General features: G+C 44.7%; 1 protein-coding gene across 2 annotated transcripts in view; it reads left to right on the top strand.

Annotated features, from left to right (window-relative positions):
* The window catches only part of RPS6KC1 (ribosomal protein S6 kinase C1), an 89,326-nt gene that overhangs the window by 43,131 nt on the left and 28,004 nt on the right, over positions 1-18,191 (top strand). For both annotated transcript variants that reach the window (XM_033144787.1, XM_033144788.1), the window contains 3 exons: positions 594-715; positions 5,617-5,709; positions 17,342-17,389. In XM_033144787.1, the coding sequence (XP_033000678.1) occupies positions 594-715; positions 5,617-5,709; positions 17,342-17,389 (263 nt within the window). The remainder of the gene's footprint in view (positions 1-593; positions 716-5,616; positions 5,710-17,341; positions 17,390-18,191) is intronic.

The following is an 18,191-nucleotide window of genomic DNA, read 5'->3' as shown; positions in this document are numbered from 1 at the left end:
CCTAAAATAAGACATAGCCATAAAATAAGCCATAGCAGGATTTCTATACATTTGCGAAATATAAGCCATACCCCGAAAATAAGCCATAGTGATGTGGCACCTCCCATTAAAACAGCCTGGAGAGGCGTGGCTATGCAGTGTACCGATGCGACGCGGTTAAAATAAGACATCCCCTGAAAATAAGCCATACTGTGTTTTGTTGAGGGGGAATATATATATATATATATATATATAAAACGGTGTCTTATTTTAGGAGAAACATGATAGGTAGAATTACTTAGTAGTTGGAAGCTTCCAGCAACTCACAACTATGACTTGGAACACAAATGGAAAACACTGGGTTGTCTCCAGCGCTGAACATGTGGTATTCCGCTCGCACAACTGGACTTCCTCTTCTCTCCCTGTGCACCCTTAAAATCTTCTCCAGAAGGTCCTCCAGTCCTCTGAAGCAGATTTTGAGGCGGTGTGGAAGTTTACTACTGCGCTAGCAGAAAAGCAGCCTTGGATGCAACCCACTGATTAGAGCTGAATCTACAGGAAGACAAAATCTCAGAGGAGGCAGATTTTTAACACTCTTGTCTTATATCACACAGGGGAGTCAAGTCCAACACGCCGCGAAGCAGTGAAGAGGAAGACTTCGGAATATCTGATGAGAGCAGAAAAAATTTCAAGCCTCTATTGTAAACCCTCTTCAGAAGATGGTTCGGTTTCTGGAGTAGGTTCTCTTCTTTTTACAAAATGCGAAATAATGTACAGTTGTACCTTGGAAGTCAAACAGAATCTGTTCCGGAAGTCTGTTCGACTTCCAAAACATTCGGAAACCAAGGCGTGGCTTCCGATTGGTTGCAGGAAGCTCCTGCAGCCAATCGGAAGCCGCGGAAGCCCTGTTGGACGTTCGGGTTCCAAAGAACGTTCACAAACGGGAATATTCACTTCTGGGTTTGCAGCATTTGGGAGCCAAAACGTTTGACTCGCAAAGGCGTTTGGCTTCCAAGGTACGACTGTAATCTCTCTTGGTGTGTTTGTTTGTGTGTCATGCATAGTTGTTTGCTTCTCCTTATGAATTACAGAAACAGGATTCTGCCAGATAAGCAAATATGTACATCTTTGGACCAAAGCATTGCAGAAGTGGAGAGGGAAGGCTGCCCATAATTAAGGCACTATCCTTTCCATTAGAGAGAGGGAAGCAGCTATCTCAGGTGGCAGATTTGGGGGCAGGGAATGCCAGGGAAACATAGCTGTATCTGCCATGTGGCTTGCACTGTGTTACGTGCCGTCCTCAGGTGCAGGGAAGGATGGTGTTTGTCCATCAACATTGGAGTCAGATTCTACTGCCAGTTTTTGTGCATGGTATTTTGGGGTGGTGGTGGTGGGCACCATCTTGACTTTTGCTTCAGGCAGACCATAGCTTCCCTGTCCTGTTTGGCTCATTATTTAGCTTATTCATGGATTTTCAGTTTAAGAAACAAGAATGCTGGATTAAAGATCACAATTCACAAATGAAAAATAAAAAAGATTTTTTTAAAAAACAACCAACCAACCAACCACCCAAGCTAAGGCCAGTACTACGTATTGAGCGCCACCTTCAAATATCTAAATGGCTGTCACATGCAGGCCCGTCTTAGAGGGATCGGCCGCCCTGGCGCAGCGATCCCTCAGCGCCCCCAGCCTGCCGCCTCTCCGCCCGCCTCCCTCCCGCGCTGGCCGCCCCTCGGGAGGGGGGGTGGGCGAGCGGGGGATGAGGGGCGTGGCGTTGGAGCAGGCACTTGCGCGCCGGCGGGCGGAGGATGAGGGGCGGGCGGACGGGCGCTCGCGCACTGGCGGGCGGGCGGGCTGCAAGCCGGCCGCCCTCGCCTCCCAGAGCCCCAGCTGGAGTGCTGGAAGGTCGCGCAAAGCCCTGCGCCGCTTCAGCGCTCCAGCTGGGGCTCCGGGAGGCGAGGGCGGGCGGTTTACAGCCCGCCCGCCGGCGCGCGAGTGCCCGCCTGCCCGTGGGGGCGGGGGCGGGTTGGGGAGGGGGAACCCGGTATGCCGGCGGGCTCGCGGGGGTGGCCCTGGGGTGCCCGGCGCCCTGGCGCGCTGCGCCACCGGCCTCTATGGATGAGACGGCTCTGGTCACATGGAAGATTGAGCAAGCTTATTTTTCCTGCTCTGAAGGGTAGGATCCATACCAAAGGATTAAAGTTTCAAGAAAGGAGATTTCGACTAAACATCAGGAAGAACTTGCTTACAGTAAGAGCTGTTTGACAGTGGAACGGACTCCCTTGGGAGGTTGTGGACTCTCCTTCCTTGGAAGTTTTAAAGCAGAGGTTGGACGGCTGTATGCCATGGATGCTTTAGATGAGATTCCTGCATTGCAGGGGGTTGGACAAAACGACCTTTGGGGTCCCTTCCAACTTTACAATTCTATGACTGCATGATTCTGAAACGGGGGCACAAAAACGGCAGTAGCACCAGTTTCTGAGGAATGGGTTTTTTTAAAGTCTTGTTTGGGCAGGGTGAGAACAAGGAAGTTTGTAGGTGGATTTCTTCAGGTGTTATCTGTAGATACAACAATAGAAAAAGCACATCCCAGCTTTTTTTTTTTTTAAAGTTGGAGGTTACGGAGGAGCCTCTCCTTCTGATTTGGAGGGGAGGCGAGCAGACAGGATTGCACAGGAGAAGATGTTCTTTTAAAGTAATGATAAGGGACACCTTGGTGATATGATAGTCTTTGAACATTAAGGTGCTTCTGAAGCCATCTTCAGTGCGATCTTTACATGGGGATTTTTCCAGCAAGGAGTGATCGTTAAAACATTTGCAGGAACTGGGGTGGTAGCTCTTGGACTTGGAACTGAGAGAACGAGATACATCCTTTAACAAATCTTGACTTTGCCCTTCTTCGGCAACAGCCAAAAAATAAAATAAAAGATTCCCCGAGGACCTTTCTGTTCTTAGCTTAGATGTCTTTTGCTGCAGTCACACAAAACTGTGTGTGATTGTCAATGACTGCTCTCATGTAGCAAACGTTAAAAGTTCCAAACTTCCTGTCTGTCTACATTTGTATCACAGAAGGACAAAAAAGGGCAAATGAGTCTTTCATCTTACTTTGAACAACCCTAAGAATAGTTGAAGGCAGCTAGTTGCTGTGAATAGGCAAAGGGGTAAATTAATCTCTGCCTCGCTGAATGGTGATTGCCTTTTGTTGTTGTTTTCTCTTTTGAGGGAGGGTTTTGGGGGCGAGAAAAAACAAAACAGGGAAAAGAAGCCTCTTCTACTCCAATAGAACTCCCCAGATGATCTTTGGAAGACGTTACCCCCCCCCCCCAACACACACACCTGAGGGCTGCTTAATTTTTAGTGGTATGTTTGTGCATTGGGATGTTATGGTACAGGGTTGGCCTTAAATTCCCCTCAGGTTCTTTCCAAGCTTAGAATGTAGGCCCACTTAACCAAAGATTAAATTGATTGCATAGCAGGAACTCCTGTGTGGAAATTTGTATAATTATCACCAGTATTTCAAGTATTTTGTCAAAGGTAGATGTGGTTTGAGAGAGGCATCAGCATGTTGCCTAACATTGCGGCCTGGCCTATATAGGAGGGGCCTGGCAACACCTTATTTATAAAACCCTATGGACTATTGACTTCACTAGATTATGTGGGACAAACTTAAATGGATTGCAGCCAGGATCATGGCTGAGAGGAGGCAGGTTTAACATTTTACAAAATGTCACACTGTATCTCTGGCCCCCAACTGGTATGCTCCTGTTTGGGGTTTCAGTCAGCCTGGAATGGTCCCCATGTAGGGAAAAATTCCATGTCACACTATGTCAACCATTCTGTCAGGACAGGCGTTTTGGCTGGAAAGCTGGAACGAGACCCCCTCCCCTCCCTTTGCTCACTGTTCTGGGGCTTCTTCCAACCCCCTCCAACCCAATTTTGTGGAGCATGGAGGGAGTAGAGTGGGGAAGGCCAATTTTGCCAGCGGAAGTCCTTGCTCTGCCCTCTGCTGACAGGATTCGTTAATTGAACCCCACCCATAGTGTTTTTGAGGGCTTATGAGAATGGAGGTGAGAAAAGAAGAAAAAGACATTTGTTTATTTTTGCCTCCTGAAATCTCCCCACAAACTAGAACCATTTCCCCCCTTTTAAGCAGAGCAAATAGAAGCCTTCAGGTGTACAGCTGCACTTCCCTGTAGAGATTTGTGCTGTTCATGCAGACACCAGGAGGAGCAACTTCTCAGAGCATAAAATAGGGGGAAGGGCTGTTTGGTTTAACCTCAGTGCTCTCTTGTGCATTGACACAGAAGTAGACGTTCTGAACAGAGGTATTGGGGTGGGTTTTTACTAAGGCCACATTCACACCACACATTCAAAGCACTTTCAACAATCATGGCTTCCCCCAAAGAATTCTGGGAGCTGTTGTTTCTAAGGGTGCTGAGAATTGTTAGGAGGACCCCCCCATTCCCCTCACTGTAGCTCTCAGAGTGGTTTAACACTCAATCCCTCCTCAAAGGATAACTGGGAATTGCAGCTGTTTGAGGGGAATTGGTGTTTCCTAACATGGCGGGTGGTGCTGTGGTCTAAACCACTGAACCTCTTGGGCTTGCCGATCAGGAAGTTGGCAGTTTGAATCCCCACGGCGGGGTGAGCTCCAGTTGCTTGGTCCCAGCTTCTGCCAGCCTAGCAGTTTGAAAGCACGCCAAAAAAAAGTGCAAGTAGATAAATAGGTACCGCTCTGGCGGGAAGGTAAACGGCGTTTCCCTGCGCTGCTCTGGTTTCGGTGTTCCATTGCGCCAGAAGCGGCTTAGTCATACTGGCCACATGACGTGAAAAAACTGTCCGCAGACAAACACCGGCTCGCTCGGCCTGTAAAGCAAGTTGAGCGCCGCAACCCCAGAGTCGTCTGCGACTGGACTTAGCTTTCAGGGGTCCTTTACCCTTTTTTTGAACAACTGATCTAATTAGGGAATTTCTACCTTCTGTCAAAATGTGACTGATTTGGGGGTGTTGCAGATTAACTCTCTCTTCTGCCCCACTTGGAGCTGTGACCGCTAAGTGCATCTCCTTGGAGGGAAAGTATGTCCCTTGCTTATATGTTAATGGTTGGGGAGCCAGAATTAGGTTCACAATCCATAGTTAGTTTAAAGTCAGGCTATTTAGCAAATCACTTTTCTGGTTTTAGGGGGTGTCCCCCCCCTTCTGATGAAAGTAGAGACTGAATAATGGCATAAAACATTGCCTGTAGTTTCCCTGCTATACTTTTGTCACTCTTATTTTTGTTCCTCTTCCTTCAAACCCAGAGTAATGGATACGGATGGGGTTTCTCTAGCAATGTACCCGAGAATCCTTGCATGCACAAAGAACTGGGGAAGTGTCTAAATTCTTAATAGTTTTTTTCTTAAAATATTAATATTCCTTTTTGCCACATTTCCATTTTCAGTGTCCCAGCGATTTATTTACTATCAACTCCCCCTGCTTCCTTTTTTGCATTAAGGACAAACAGCAAACTTCTTTCATCTTCCCTCTCTCTGATTTATGATAAATTTAGTTTCCTTCAGCCTGGCATTTGCTCCAGCAGGCAGTCTTCCTTCAAGTACCACCCTGATTGATGTTGTAATCTTTGATATCTTCCATTAGCCTCCAGGATCACTAAGTTCAAGGCCCTCTTGGAACCTAAGGAGCCCTGCCGAGGAACTGAAGGCCTTTAGAGTCCTTGGGGTGATTGACAAGGTAATTCTTCAGTGTCTCTTCAAGAGTTCAGTCATAAATCGACTGCATGCTGACATTCTGTCTTTGAAGCCGTGGATCTTAAGGATATGAAACAAAGAGGGAAAATGACTCAAATACATCTGCACTTTAAAATAACAAAAGTAGAAGGGGGGAGGGAAAGGCTTTTATCTAAGCAATTCATGTAAGGTCATGCAAAATATATTAGAGCTAAAGAATATGGTGCCAGTCTGCAAAAAGGGCCCAGTGAAATTTTTATATTAAAAAAAAAATGCTATGCCCCGGCTACTGTGCTGTAGCTAAAAACATGCCAAATAAGGTGCCAGGTTGCTGCCAGGAATGGCCACTTTGAAAGAAAGTAAGATGGGAAATTGTGCATCCTGTCCCCCCAAAAGACGACATCCCCGATTTTACTCGAAAGGTAAGTGTAAATGCTGCAAATGCTGACAAACAGGTTCTCAAGGCATGAATGTTTCGTTTTCTTTCAACCTTGGGTGCAACTTGAAGGAAGGCCCCAGAACTGACTTCAAAACAGGAATCAGAAGAAGTGTGCATGCACACGAAAGCTCATACCAAGAACAAACTTAGTTGGTCTCTAAGGTGCTACTGGAAGGAATATTTTATTTTATTTTGTTTTGACTATGGCAGACCAACACGGCTTGTTGTTGTTGTTGTTCAGTCGTTCAGTCGTGTCCGACTCTTCGTGACCCCATGGACCAGAGTACGCCAGGCACGCCTATCCTTCACTGCCTCTCGCAGTTTGGCCAAACTCATGTTAGTAGCTTCAAGAACACTGTCCAACCATCTCATCCTCTGTCGTCCCCTTCTCCAACACGGCTACCTACCTGTAATTCAAAACAGGAGTTCCTTTAGGATGGGTCCTCTCTCCCCACTTGCTATGCTGCAGTTTTGCCTCCCCCCCCACAATAGGAGCTGGGCAAACATTTTGTGGCTGCGTACACAGCATACATACAAAGTACATGACTTCCCCCAAAGAATTCTGGGAGCTGTAGTTTACCCTTCACGGAGGTACAATTGCCAGCACCTTTAACAAATGACAGTTCCCAGTATTCTGTGGTGGAGAAATACTGTGTTTTTAAATGTATGCTGTGTTTGTTTGCTGTTTTCCTTCTTATTATTTTATGTTACTTTCAAATGGTATGCCTTGAGTGTTTCTCTAGGAGCAGAAAGGTGGGGTATTGTGTTTGCCTAGTGAAGGAGTGAATAGAAATGCTGTCAAATTTACAAGGGCGGGGGGAAATGATCCCTCATGAGTGCTTCTGGAAGATAAGGCTCTCAGTGGCTACTAGCCACAGTGGCCATGTTCTACCTCCACTGTCAGAGGCCTTATGCCAGGCATAGGCAAACTTGGCCCTCCAGATGTTTTGGGACTACAACTCCCATCATCCCTAGCTAACTGGACCAGTGGTCAGGAATGATGGGAGTTGTAGTCCCAAAACATCTGCAGGGCTGAGTTTGCGTATGCCTGCCTTATGCTTCTGCATACCAGTTGCTGAAAACTGCAGGAGGGGGAGAGTGTTGTAGCCCTTGGCTCCTTCTTGTGGGCTTCCTGTTAGCATCTGGTAGGCCACTGTGTGAACGGGATGCTGGACTAGATGAGCTACATATCCTGCTCCGGCACGGCTTTTCTTATGTTCTAGGAAAGACTGCAGTTCTGGTCTTTCGGTATTAGGTGAGACGGAAACATGGGGAAATATATATACGTTCAGTGGAGTTGGTGTGGGAGTCTGGGGTGTTAGTTGGAGGTTTGTGTGGGAGCAGGGCAATAGAGGAGAATAAAAATGAATTTTAAAAAGATGTTTCTTCTTATTCTTTTCAATCCCCCCAAGTTAAAAACTATGGGGAAGAAAATGATGGTTCCCTGCCTCCTTATTTTTAGTATATGTGGGGTAAAATTCCTCCAGATTCCATCCAGGGTAATTTCCTTTCGTCTTGAGTAAACAATTATGAACAAGATGTGGCTCTTGTAAGCCTAATTGAGAGACCAAAGAGATGCTGCGATTAAAGTGACTGCCCTGGTTAAGTATAGCCAATTAGTGATCCAAGTCAAACTTGGGTGACACACTAATGAAATGGGCTGTTTAACTTTTAAAGGCGCACTCCTTCATTCAGCATTTAATCTGCCAGTCTTTTGATGGTTCCATGTAGTCACTCAGATGAGGTTTATTTCTTTCATTTATTTGAAAATTTTAAATCTGCCCTTTCATAATGTGTGCATTTGATCTGTACTCTAAATTCTGAGTTTAGCACCTCAGTTGCGAGGTGGAAGTGCTTGGTTCATATGCCAGTTCAGTCACATACTCTCACAGGATAGTGTTACCAGGGACAGAGAATGTGTGACCTGCAGGGTGTGTGTGTGTGTGTGTGTGTGTGTGTGACAGAGAGAGAGAGAATTGGAATGGGTATGGCTGTTTGCTTTCCCACAGCAAGCATTGGCTCCTCCTACTCTTGCTGTGTTGCTGGCAGCTATTTTCCAAGGGAATGTGACTCTTCATGGTGAGTGGGGAAGTTCTCTATCTTTGACTTAGGTAAACAATCCTATCTCTTTCTTAGTATAAGCAGACTTATGCGGTTATAAGAATTATTGAGATAACGAATAAGAAGCATGAGACCTGTTATAGAAATAACACACACACTCTCTCACTGCAAAACAAGAGTCTTCATATATTATATATAAGTCAAGACTCTTGACTTGCATAACAATTTACTTTGAGTGGCGGTTACAGATGCCCAACCCTTCGATATCCAAAATATTGAAAATGCCAGACTCCCAAAGCATATGAACCAGGCTAGGCATAGGCAAACTCGGCCCTCCAGATGTTTTGGGACTACAACTCCCACCATCCCTAGCTAACAGGACCCAGTGGTCAGGGATGATGGGAATTGTAGTCCCAAAAATCTGGAGGGCCGAGTTTGCCTATGCCTGAACTAGGCTCATGCACTAGAATTCTTCTGGCAGGTGAGACTGTCCTCTGTTTGCTAGAAATTGAGATGGCTGTTGAGGGGAGGGAGTTGGATATGTTAAGCTGAGATGGAGGGAGGGAGCAGGTTTCTTTCTGTACAGCCCATCAGAACTTTGCAAGTGGCTCAAATTTCTTCTTCTTCTTCTTCTTCTTCTTCTTCTTCTTCTTCCTTCTCCTCCTCCTCCTCTTCTTCGTAGTATTAATTAATTAAATTTCTATATCACCCTTCATCTGAGGATGACAGGGAGGTTTGCAATATAAAAACACAAAAATACACAACACAGTAACAAGCAAAAACAATACTCTTCACAAAATTGTACTGAATCCTTCTCCAATAATGGTTGCCTCTCATATTCCCCCCTACCTCTGGTGTTCCTCTGCGTCATATTTCATGCTGTTAGCCTATTCAGGCAGGGACTACCAATGTTTCTTCTTGCTGCCCTGTAAGGGACCTTGTGCACTGATAATCATGTTCTTATTGCACTGTGTCCATGTTCAGAAATATGATCACTGTTGGGAAGGAGTGGGCAGCCCACTGCTTGTTGGTCAGAAATAAATACAAGAAATAAAGACACAAGAAATAAATACAAATACCTAATGGATGTCAGTGCGGTAAAACGTGTGGCCTTGGGAATAACTAGTAACATCTCCCTTTCCGCTGCGATGTATGATGCATTAAGCTTGCAACGCTAGAAGACCTCTCAGTAATGTCTTGCCGCCTGGATTGCAGACCTCTTTGGTCAGAGTGCTTAGATTCGAGTCAATTTAGTTCCATTTCCTCCAGTGTCACTAGGTCAGGCTTGTAAGTCAACGTCTTTTTCATTCTCATCTGCTTACATCTACTTATAAGGGTCTGATCTGGTCTGGTGTTCCTTTCTTTGCGTATTTATTAAAGAGCCTAGACGGCAAGAGCAATTTGACCAAGCCGATGATAGCTTTCAGCTGTGTATACTGTATAAATCTGTAAGACGGTGGGATGGTCCAGGAACGACTTAACCTCCTAATCCTTCACCAAGAGGGATGGAGCAGATAGCTGCAAGTCTTGGGGTGTATCCATGTGTGGGATTCATCCACTGCTGGTGCATAAGCCAGAACTGTTTGCATAGGAGCAGGATGGAGCTTGAGCACTTCAGCGGCAGAGACCTATGTGAAGCTGGCAGTCTGTTAGCGGAAGGCAACAGTCACTGCCTTCTAGGCCAGCCTTGCAAATACGGGAAAAACAGAACCCAAGATCAGCAAATACAGAGCTTGCCAGATGTGCTCAGTCTCTCTTTTGCTTTCACTTGCTGGCAAGCAGAAATCAAGAGGAAGAAAGGACAGCCAGCAAATGAGGATTTTTTGCCGCCTGAAGGAGGTTTTTGCAGGTGGTCTAGGGCCAGGAATAGCCAACTGGCTGCCCAGAGACTGAACCAGTTTTATTTAGCTCCTTGTGGTCTTACTTTTCTTTAATCAATGCATGGTGGAAAAAAGAGAATACGAAAGCAAATTGCAAGGAAAGGAAGGGAGTTTCCCACATTTGTAAGATAAGAGCTTCAATCCCCATTTAATATTAAATCTCTCTTTGGATTTGCAATTCAATACACTGGCAGTCGTGTCTGCAAGGAGGCTAGTTTGTGTGGTGAAAATACACCTCTCTCCATCCTGCATCAGGGGAAAAGTTTCCAGAGATAGAGAAGTTGGTTGCTTTGGGTGGAGGCCACGTATCAAACATTACATGTCTCATGGTGTTGCCCCCAAAATCCTGGGAATTATAACTTGGCAAAGATGCTGATCATTCTCTGAGTTCTTGGAAAGATCAAATTAGTAGCTCATGTATCTGCTTTGAAGTAAAGAAGGCGACGCAGGGGAAATCCAGTCACAGGTTTCTCACATAAAACATGTACTCTGACCCTCAGTTTCACAGAACATAGAACTGTAGAGTTGAAAGGGACCACAAGGGTCATCTAAGTCCAACCCCCTGCAATGCAGGAATCTTTTGCCCAACATTGGACTTGAACTCATGAGCCTGAGATTTAAGAGTCTCATGTTTTACCGATGGAGATATCTTTGTGAAATTTCTTTCTTTTATACTCCCAGGGTCCCCATTTGGGATTCTGTTTTACACCAGCCAGTGGAAAGTATTGAGGTGCAGACATAGGACGTTGCCTTACACCAAGTCAGACCATTGGTCCATCTAGCTCAGTATGGTCTACACTGACTGACAGCAGCTCTCTGGGTTTTCAGCCCTTACTGGAGATGCCAGGGATTGAACCTGGGACCTTCTGCATGCAAGGCAGATGCTCTGCCACCGAGCTACGGCTCTTCCCATAAAGCACTGAATGTCTTATGGAGTTTTGCAAACAAAAACTGATCCAGGGAAGCAGAATTAAGTCCCTGTGGGGTGTTTTACTACCCCCAGATACGCAAATTGTCCCTCCAAATCCATCTATGCAAGTTTCTGTTGAAGGAAAACCCGACTGGAGACAGGCGCATTTTATTCCTGGCTCGTAGTTCATCTAGTTGTGTCCCTTGTGACCTTGGCTGGGAGTTGAATAAGGTGACTTCGCGATTCACCAGATTTCCTTTTTCTGGTGGCTTGCCTGTTGCCCGCCTCTGGGCTTTCGGCTCCCCTCCCTTTCTGCTGACTTCTGCAGCATTCCTTCTGTCTCTTATCTTGGCGCTTTGATGCATATGTTCTGAAGGTGGCCACCGTGACTTGGGGTGGCAGCAGATGGTAAACCTTCAGGCTGCCACCAGCTAGGCTGGTGTTAAGTTGGAAACTTTGCTTTTGATGAAGAGTCAGCAGTGCATATGAAAGAGCTCTTGCTGCAGAAGTATCTTTTAATTAAAAAAAATTAGCATACCGAAACAGTTGCTAATTTCTGTGTGTTTAAAGGTTTTTTATTTTTAAAAAATCAACTCTTTTCTTTAGGCTAAATAGTGGTTATTTTCCAGTTTAAAAACAAACAAACAACCCTCCAGTTCTTGTTTTTTAAAATGCATTTATTTATTTTCACAAAACTTGTCTTCCCTTCTCCTTTTTTTGGTAAACAAAACAGTTCGATCCCAATTATTTTATTTTATGGTGACGGGGTGGGACAGGGAGTAATTTAGACTTTGCCAGCCTAAGTCTTCATGTGGCGCCAAGGCTGCAACGTTGTGCAATCCTGGGACTGAACCCCATTTATTTCAGTGGAAATGTTTGTAAAAGCATCCATATGGGCTGCGGGTTCCTTGATTTCCAGTGAAGTACTGTACTTTTCCATCTATAAGACGCCCCATGTATAAGACCCCCCCCCCCTATTTTGGGGTACTCAGTTTTAAGAAAATGAGGGGAGATGGCCCAAAGCTGTTGAGCTTCTCTCCCCATGCAGCTGTGGGCAGGAAACACTCCCTAGATCGTTTCCCACGCGCAGCGGCATCGGGGGAAGTTGCGCTCCCCCGATCTAGGGAGTGTTTCCCGTGTGCAGTGGCATTGAGGGAAGTTGTGCTCCTGGCGGCACGCAGCTCCCCTCCCCCACGCCACTGCCCATGTATTGGGCGACCCCAGTTTTTGACAAAAATTTTAGTCAAAAAACCTCATCTAACACACAGAAAAAAACGGTACACCTTTGCACAGTAAAGTTACAATTGCAGTATTTGTGTCAATCCTCAACTTTGGGGATGTAAAAATAAAATGGGATTATTTCTTTATTTCTTGTTCTGCAGCCCTGCCCTCTTCCGAAATTACCGTGTTACTGTCTTAGATATCGTTAATGTTCCCTTGCTGCTCCACTTACAATAATTTGTCCTAATTTTACATGCAATTTTTAGAGCTTTATACTGCTGACTTGGAGACTGAAACTACTGTCAAAGCACAAAGAGGCCTTTGAAGGCATTGACTTGGTTTTTCCTCTTACTGTTTCAATGTGATCTGCATATTTGTCTTTAAAGCTTTAGTAAAGGTTTTGTAGTCAGCTGGTTTTTTTTAATAAAAAAAACCTCACTAAGTTGTCGGAGAGGCAGTTGTGCAATTTGGTCATTTTAGGCTCAGTGCTTAATGGTCTTAATGGGGACACCCACACACCCTGTTTAGATGGTAAAGTGGATCGAATTGTTCGCTTCTAAATGCGGAACGCTGGTTCTGCTGTGTTTTCTGGCCCTTCTGTCCCGCATAACTGTGTAGTACCCTGGAGTCCTGCCCCAAAGTTCTACTGTGATGGGTGCCATTATAGAGAGGTGCCATTTTGGCTGCAGAGCAGTTGAAAGCAAACCAGAGAGAATCAGAGGCCCCTGTCCAAATACAGCTGCTTTGGGGATCATAGCTTAGTCTTTTATTTCTGCTTCACTCATCTAGACTAGAGCAAAGGGACTATAAGAAGCTGCCTTATACAGTTGTACCTCAGAAGCAGAATGGAATCCGTTTCAGAAGTCTGTTCGACTTCCAAAACGTTCCGAAACCAAGGTGTGCCTTCCAATTGGCTGCAGGAAGCTCCTACAGCCAATCGGAAGCTGCAGAACCCACATCGGACATTCGGGTTCCAAAGAAAGTTTGCAAACTGGAACACTCACTTCTGGGTTTGCAGCATTTGGGAGCCAAAACATTTGACTCTCAAGGCGTTCGACTTCCGAGGTATGACTGTACTGAGTTAGACCATGGGTCCATCTAGCTCAGTATTGTCTACACTGACTGGCAGAGCCTCTTCAGAGTTTCAGGCAAGGGTTTATCCAAGCCCTACCTGGAGATGCTGGGGATTGAACCTAGAACCTTCTTTATGCAAAGCAGATTCTTTACCACTAAGCTGGCATCCTTGGTGGCAGAACTTGCTAGCAGACTCCTTTGAGGGCTGACAGTGGGGTTGAGATGCTCCTTCACTCTGTCTTAGGACAAGTAGTAGCTAATCAGGGGTTTAAAGTATGAGGTGATTGTGTTGGTTTAAAGCTATTTTTTTTTTTAAAAAAAAAATCAGAGTTTGTTTTCAGATTCACATTCACTGAAGCAATATGAGCACCGCACTCCACAGTCAAGTTTGACTGGACTTAACCATCCAGGGTTCCTTTACCTTTACAGGTACAGCCAGGCAACTTATCACACTGATGGAGTCTCTTAATTCAATAAAAACTGCATGGGCATTTAATTTTTAAAAAAATCTTCTTTAGCTGAGAACCATATCACCAAATTTGGGGAAGTAAAAAAATCAGAAGGTTAATTATATTCTGATCTTCACAGTTCATCCAGCAGGGCATGTCAGTTCGCATCAGAATTCACAGAAATCATATTCCTCAATCCTCCCTCGTCAAAACATCTTAATTTTGCCAGGTGAAGATTTAGATGGCAACCCTAAAGAAATAAAAACAAGGGAAAGCCCTGTTAAACACAAATGACCGACTTCTGGGTAAACCTGCCTAGAATTTCACTGATGGGCAAACAGTTGAGATAATGGTGGCTTCTTGGGCATGTGGCCATTTGGCAAGTCATGAATGCTGACAAAATGGTGGTTCACCACCCATGGAAACCTATGAAATCTGACATGAGCCAGGAGGTGGTGTGCTGTGATCTTACCACATGTATTAGTGATACATATATCAGAGCCTTCATAAAAATAGTCAGGAGTTCTGTGGCTATACCAATGCTTCAACCATGATCAACTCCTGCCCAGAAACCAATGTCCCCACTGTGAAAGGACATATGGATCCAGAATTAGCCCCCACAGTCACTTACGGACTCATTGTTAAAACCGTGTTTATGGAAGACAATCTTACTCGGCTAGGAGTGATCACCAAAGAAGAAGAAGCATCAGTTTAAACGCAATGTATTAAAAAAGGAAAGGGACGCAGGTGGTGCTGTGGTCTAAACCACTGAGCCTCTTGAGCTTGCCAATCAGAAGGTTGGCAGTTTGAATCCACATGACAGGGTGAGCTCCCGTTGCTCTGTCCCAGCTCCTGTCAACCTAGCAGTTTGAAAGCATATCAGTGCAAGTAGATAAATAGGTACCATTGCGGCAGGATAGTAAATGGTGTTTCTGTGCGCTCTGGCTTCCGTCACAATGTTCTTATGTGCCAGAAGTGGTTTAGTCATGCTGGCCACATGACCCGGAAAGCTGTCTGTGGACAAACGCCGGCTCCCTCGGCCTGAAGCAAGATGAGCGCCGCACCCCATAGTCGCCTTTGAATGGACTTAACCATCCAAGGGTTGTTTACTTTTACCTTTACTAAAAAAAAGGGTTGCTAAAAGGAACAGTTCTCTGTTAAAACAAAATGGAAGTTCTATTGTTAGGGTTGGCTTTCCTCTTTTTAGCATCACTGGCAAATTTTGAGCATAGAATTTTCACAGTTGAAAGTAAATTGGTGCCTGCTTCCATCAAGGCCCGACGTGAACAATAGGAGGAGATGGAAGATTGGTGAGCAGTGCTTGACGAAGTGGTTGGGCATTGTTTCCAGCTTTGAGTTGGCAAAGCTCAGCAAAAATGGCGCTTCTGCAGTTGACAAGAATAGGATGTGGGTGAGCTGTGCTCAAGGTCATTTGTGGAGTTTCTGGGGAAGAGTTGGACTGTGCACCTGATGGTTGCATGTGGCTTGTGGTCAACATGTGACCTACTCCTGCTTAGACAATTAAGAGCCACCCCACATACTAGTTGGGAGGTACAGGAGGAATTAAAAGGAGCATTCTTTTAATGGTATTTGTCCCAATAATGATATGTTATCAAAGGTAATTATTTCATGACGGCTTGGTTACAGCAGTTGTTTTATCCTGAAATGAAAGTCTGTGTTGGGCGCTTTTGATAGGGAAGACGATCATATCAAATTAGTCCAAATTAGATTTTTGTCTTTATAAAGGTGAGCAAAGCCATGAGCAGTGTTATTAAATTGGTATGTTCTAGCCTACAAATGATCTAGCCCTCTTGTGGGTTAAAGAAGCTATTATTCTGTCCTTTATGCTGACGGCTTCACTACCGATTAGCCTCATGTTGGTATTCCCCCCCCCAAAAAAATGCTTGGCTCCTTATTATCTTTGTGTATGCAATGATAATATTAATACAGAGTCGTAGGCCCATTCATTAAGAAATGACTCTAAAATGAGGTTGCTTCATTTAAAATTGGAGAGCTGCAGATGTTGTGTGCAGACGTTTCTTTTTCGGAATTAGCCGTATGGCTTATAATTTCCAAGTGGCTAAAGCTCTTGTTAGCAAGAGTGCTGGGGTGTTAAGAATGGCCCTATAAATAACTTTAAGAAGGGAAGTTGAAGGTGCTTCTTTTTAAAGACTATTGTTAACTAAACATTATTGCCAAGCAGATGGAAAGCATTCACCAGCCTGATGTTTTTACTCTAATTATATTATCTCCAGTCCTGTACGGCTCAGTTGAAGAGGTGTATCCAGGGGCCAATTTATAATCATTTAACCAACACCTGTTTGGGAAAAATTGACAGTCAAAGGGCACATTTAAAAAAAAATCACATATGTTCTTGTATTTACTGCCTCAATGTGAATGTTAGCTAGCTGAAAACAAACTTGGTTGAAAAGACAAAGTCCCTGGGAAAATTGATGTATCACTTTCTAAGCATTTTTATCTGTTTTAATTTGGCATGTCTTTCCCACCCTTGCCTTGTAGCTAAACACTGAGACCACAGCTCAATTTTCCTGCTATGATTTATCCTATCAGTTCCTAGTCTGCTTTTAAATAGCCCTGATTTGCAATCTTATAAAATCTTGATGGGAAACTCACCAACCTAGGGACGTAAAATCAGCACTTGTGTGCACGTGTATGCTAGAAGTGAATTCATATGCCTGATGCTGTTCCTCATGTAGCCAAAATGGCACTATGCGCCTGCAAGGGAAAGTATCATCCCACTTGGGAGTGAACCCTAGGGTTTTTCAAAGTACAAATAATATTTCCAGGGAGTGGGGAGAGTGCGGGGAGGGAGGACACCTCAAAAACACCATGGCAAGGACTGAGCCTGTTCATTGGGCAAAGAGTGATGACTGTGTTGGCAGGGGCGGGGCCCCTGGAAAATGGGTGGAAGAGTGCTGGGCATGAACATGAATATGCCACACCATTTTATTACTGATCTCCATGAAGCTAGAAATAAACCAGGACATTAATATTGACAAAGGTAATGCTAACACATTGGGCGAGGGTGGTGTAGCTGTGGTTGTGTTCATCATATTTGAGAAGAAAGTGGACTTCTCTCTATTTTGGCTTGAAGCTGATGCAATCATGTTCTGCAAAGTTTTGATTTGCACAGCAGATAAGACTCCTATTAAAAGTTGCTTCTTCCTCTGTAGCTCATATATTGTTCTCCTGCTGTGGTGAACTGGTTCTCTGTAATGCCCCTCTAAAAACAACAGCAGCAAAGTCAGCGGTCCCTAGGTGGGAACATAAACATTATTAAAATAGTAGATAGCAAACACTCTAAAATCAAGTGGGAGTTTGGGAGCTGTGTACTGGTGTGTAAAAGCTGATACACCCCACTATCACGTTGCATTCTTGAATAACCCACTGTCTTGTTAAGCCATTGCAGCATTACTGTTTTTCTAAAAATGCAATGAGTTGTTGCCTATATTCGAGGGTTTTTGTAGAGTTCCTTTGCGGGGGTCTTGTACTCCCTGATATGCAGAGAGGAAGCCATAAGAGCTGTTCCGTGAAAGCTCATACAAATTGCTTGCATTTTTGTAATTGCTGGTTTCATTTAGGTTTTGCTGGTAATGGATACTAGGACACAGCAGACATTTATACTGAAGGTAAGTCATTATTTTTACCTACATCACTTGGTGCGCTGATGTTTGTCTCCTCGCCTGCCCACAAATTCAGTCAACAAAATCAAGTTCCCAAAGTGCCACAGGCACTAATTGATAAATACTTGAACAACTTAGGTCCAGGGTACCTTAGGGGCCCACCTGAACCCTTATATCCCAGCTTGATCACTGAGATCATCTGTCAGAGTATTGCTGGTTGTCCCCTGAGTTGGTGAGGCTCAGTTGGCATCAACACAAAATAGAGCCTCTTGTTTGTCTGCATGGAGGATAGAGAGGTATGTGTGTAGAAACAAGCCTTAAGGACCACCTCTCTCCATATGAACCTGCCCAGACCCTGAGATCACCTTCTTAGGGCCTTCTTCGGCTGCTTCCTCCATGAGAGCTCTGGAAGGTGGCAACCCGAGAAAGGGCTTTTTCTGCAGTGGCTCCCTGTTTGTGGAATGCTCTCTCCAGGGAGGTTCGGCTGGCACCTTCATTGTACTCCTCTAAGCGCCTGGCAAAAATGTCCCTCTTCAACCATGCCTTTGGCTGATTGAAGATCCAATACCCCTTTAAATGTGTTGTGGAAGGGGAGGAAAATGTCTTTGTTCTTATTTTTATTATGTATTTTTTATATTGTAGCTTTATGTTGTGAATTGCCCTGAGATGTATGGGTATAGGGCGGTATACAAGTTTAATAAGTAATAATAATAATAATAATAATAATAATAATACGGAACAAAGGCAAATGTTACATTCCTACCTCAAACAACTTTTGCTTCTGGCCTTGCCAACCACTGGTGTGTGG

The sequence above is a fragment of the Lacerta agilis genome, chromosome 3 (genome assembly GCF_009819535.1).
Source record: "Lacerta agilis isolate rLacAgi1 chromosome 3, rLacAgi1.pri, whole genome shotgun sequence".
Taxonomy (NCBI): Eukaryota; Metazoa; Chordata; class Lepidosauria; order Squamata; family Lacertidae; genus Lacerta; species Lacerta agilis.
This window is presented reverse-complemented; position numbering and strand designations above follow the sequence as displayed.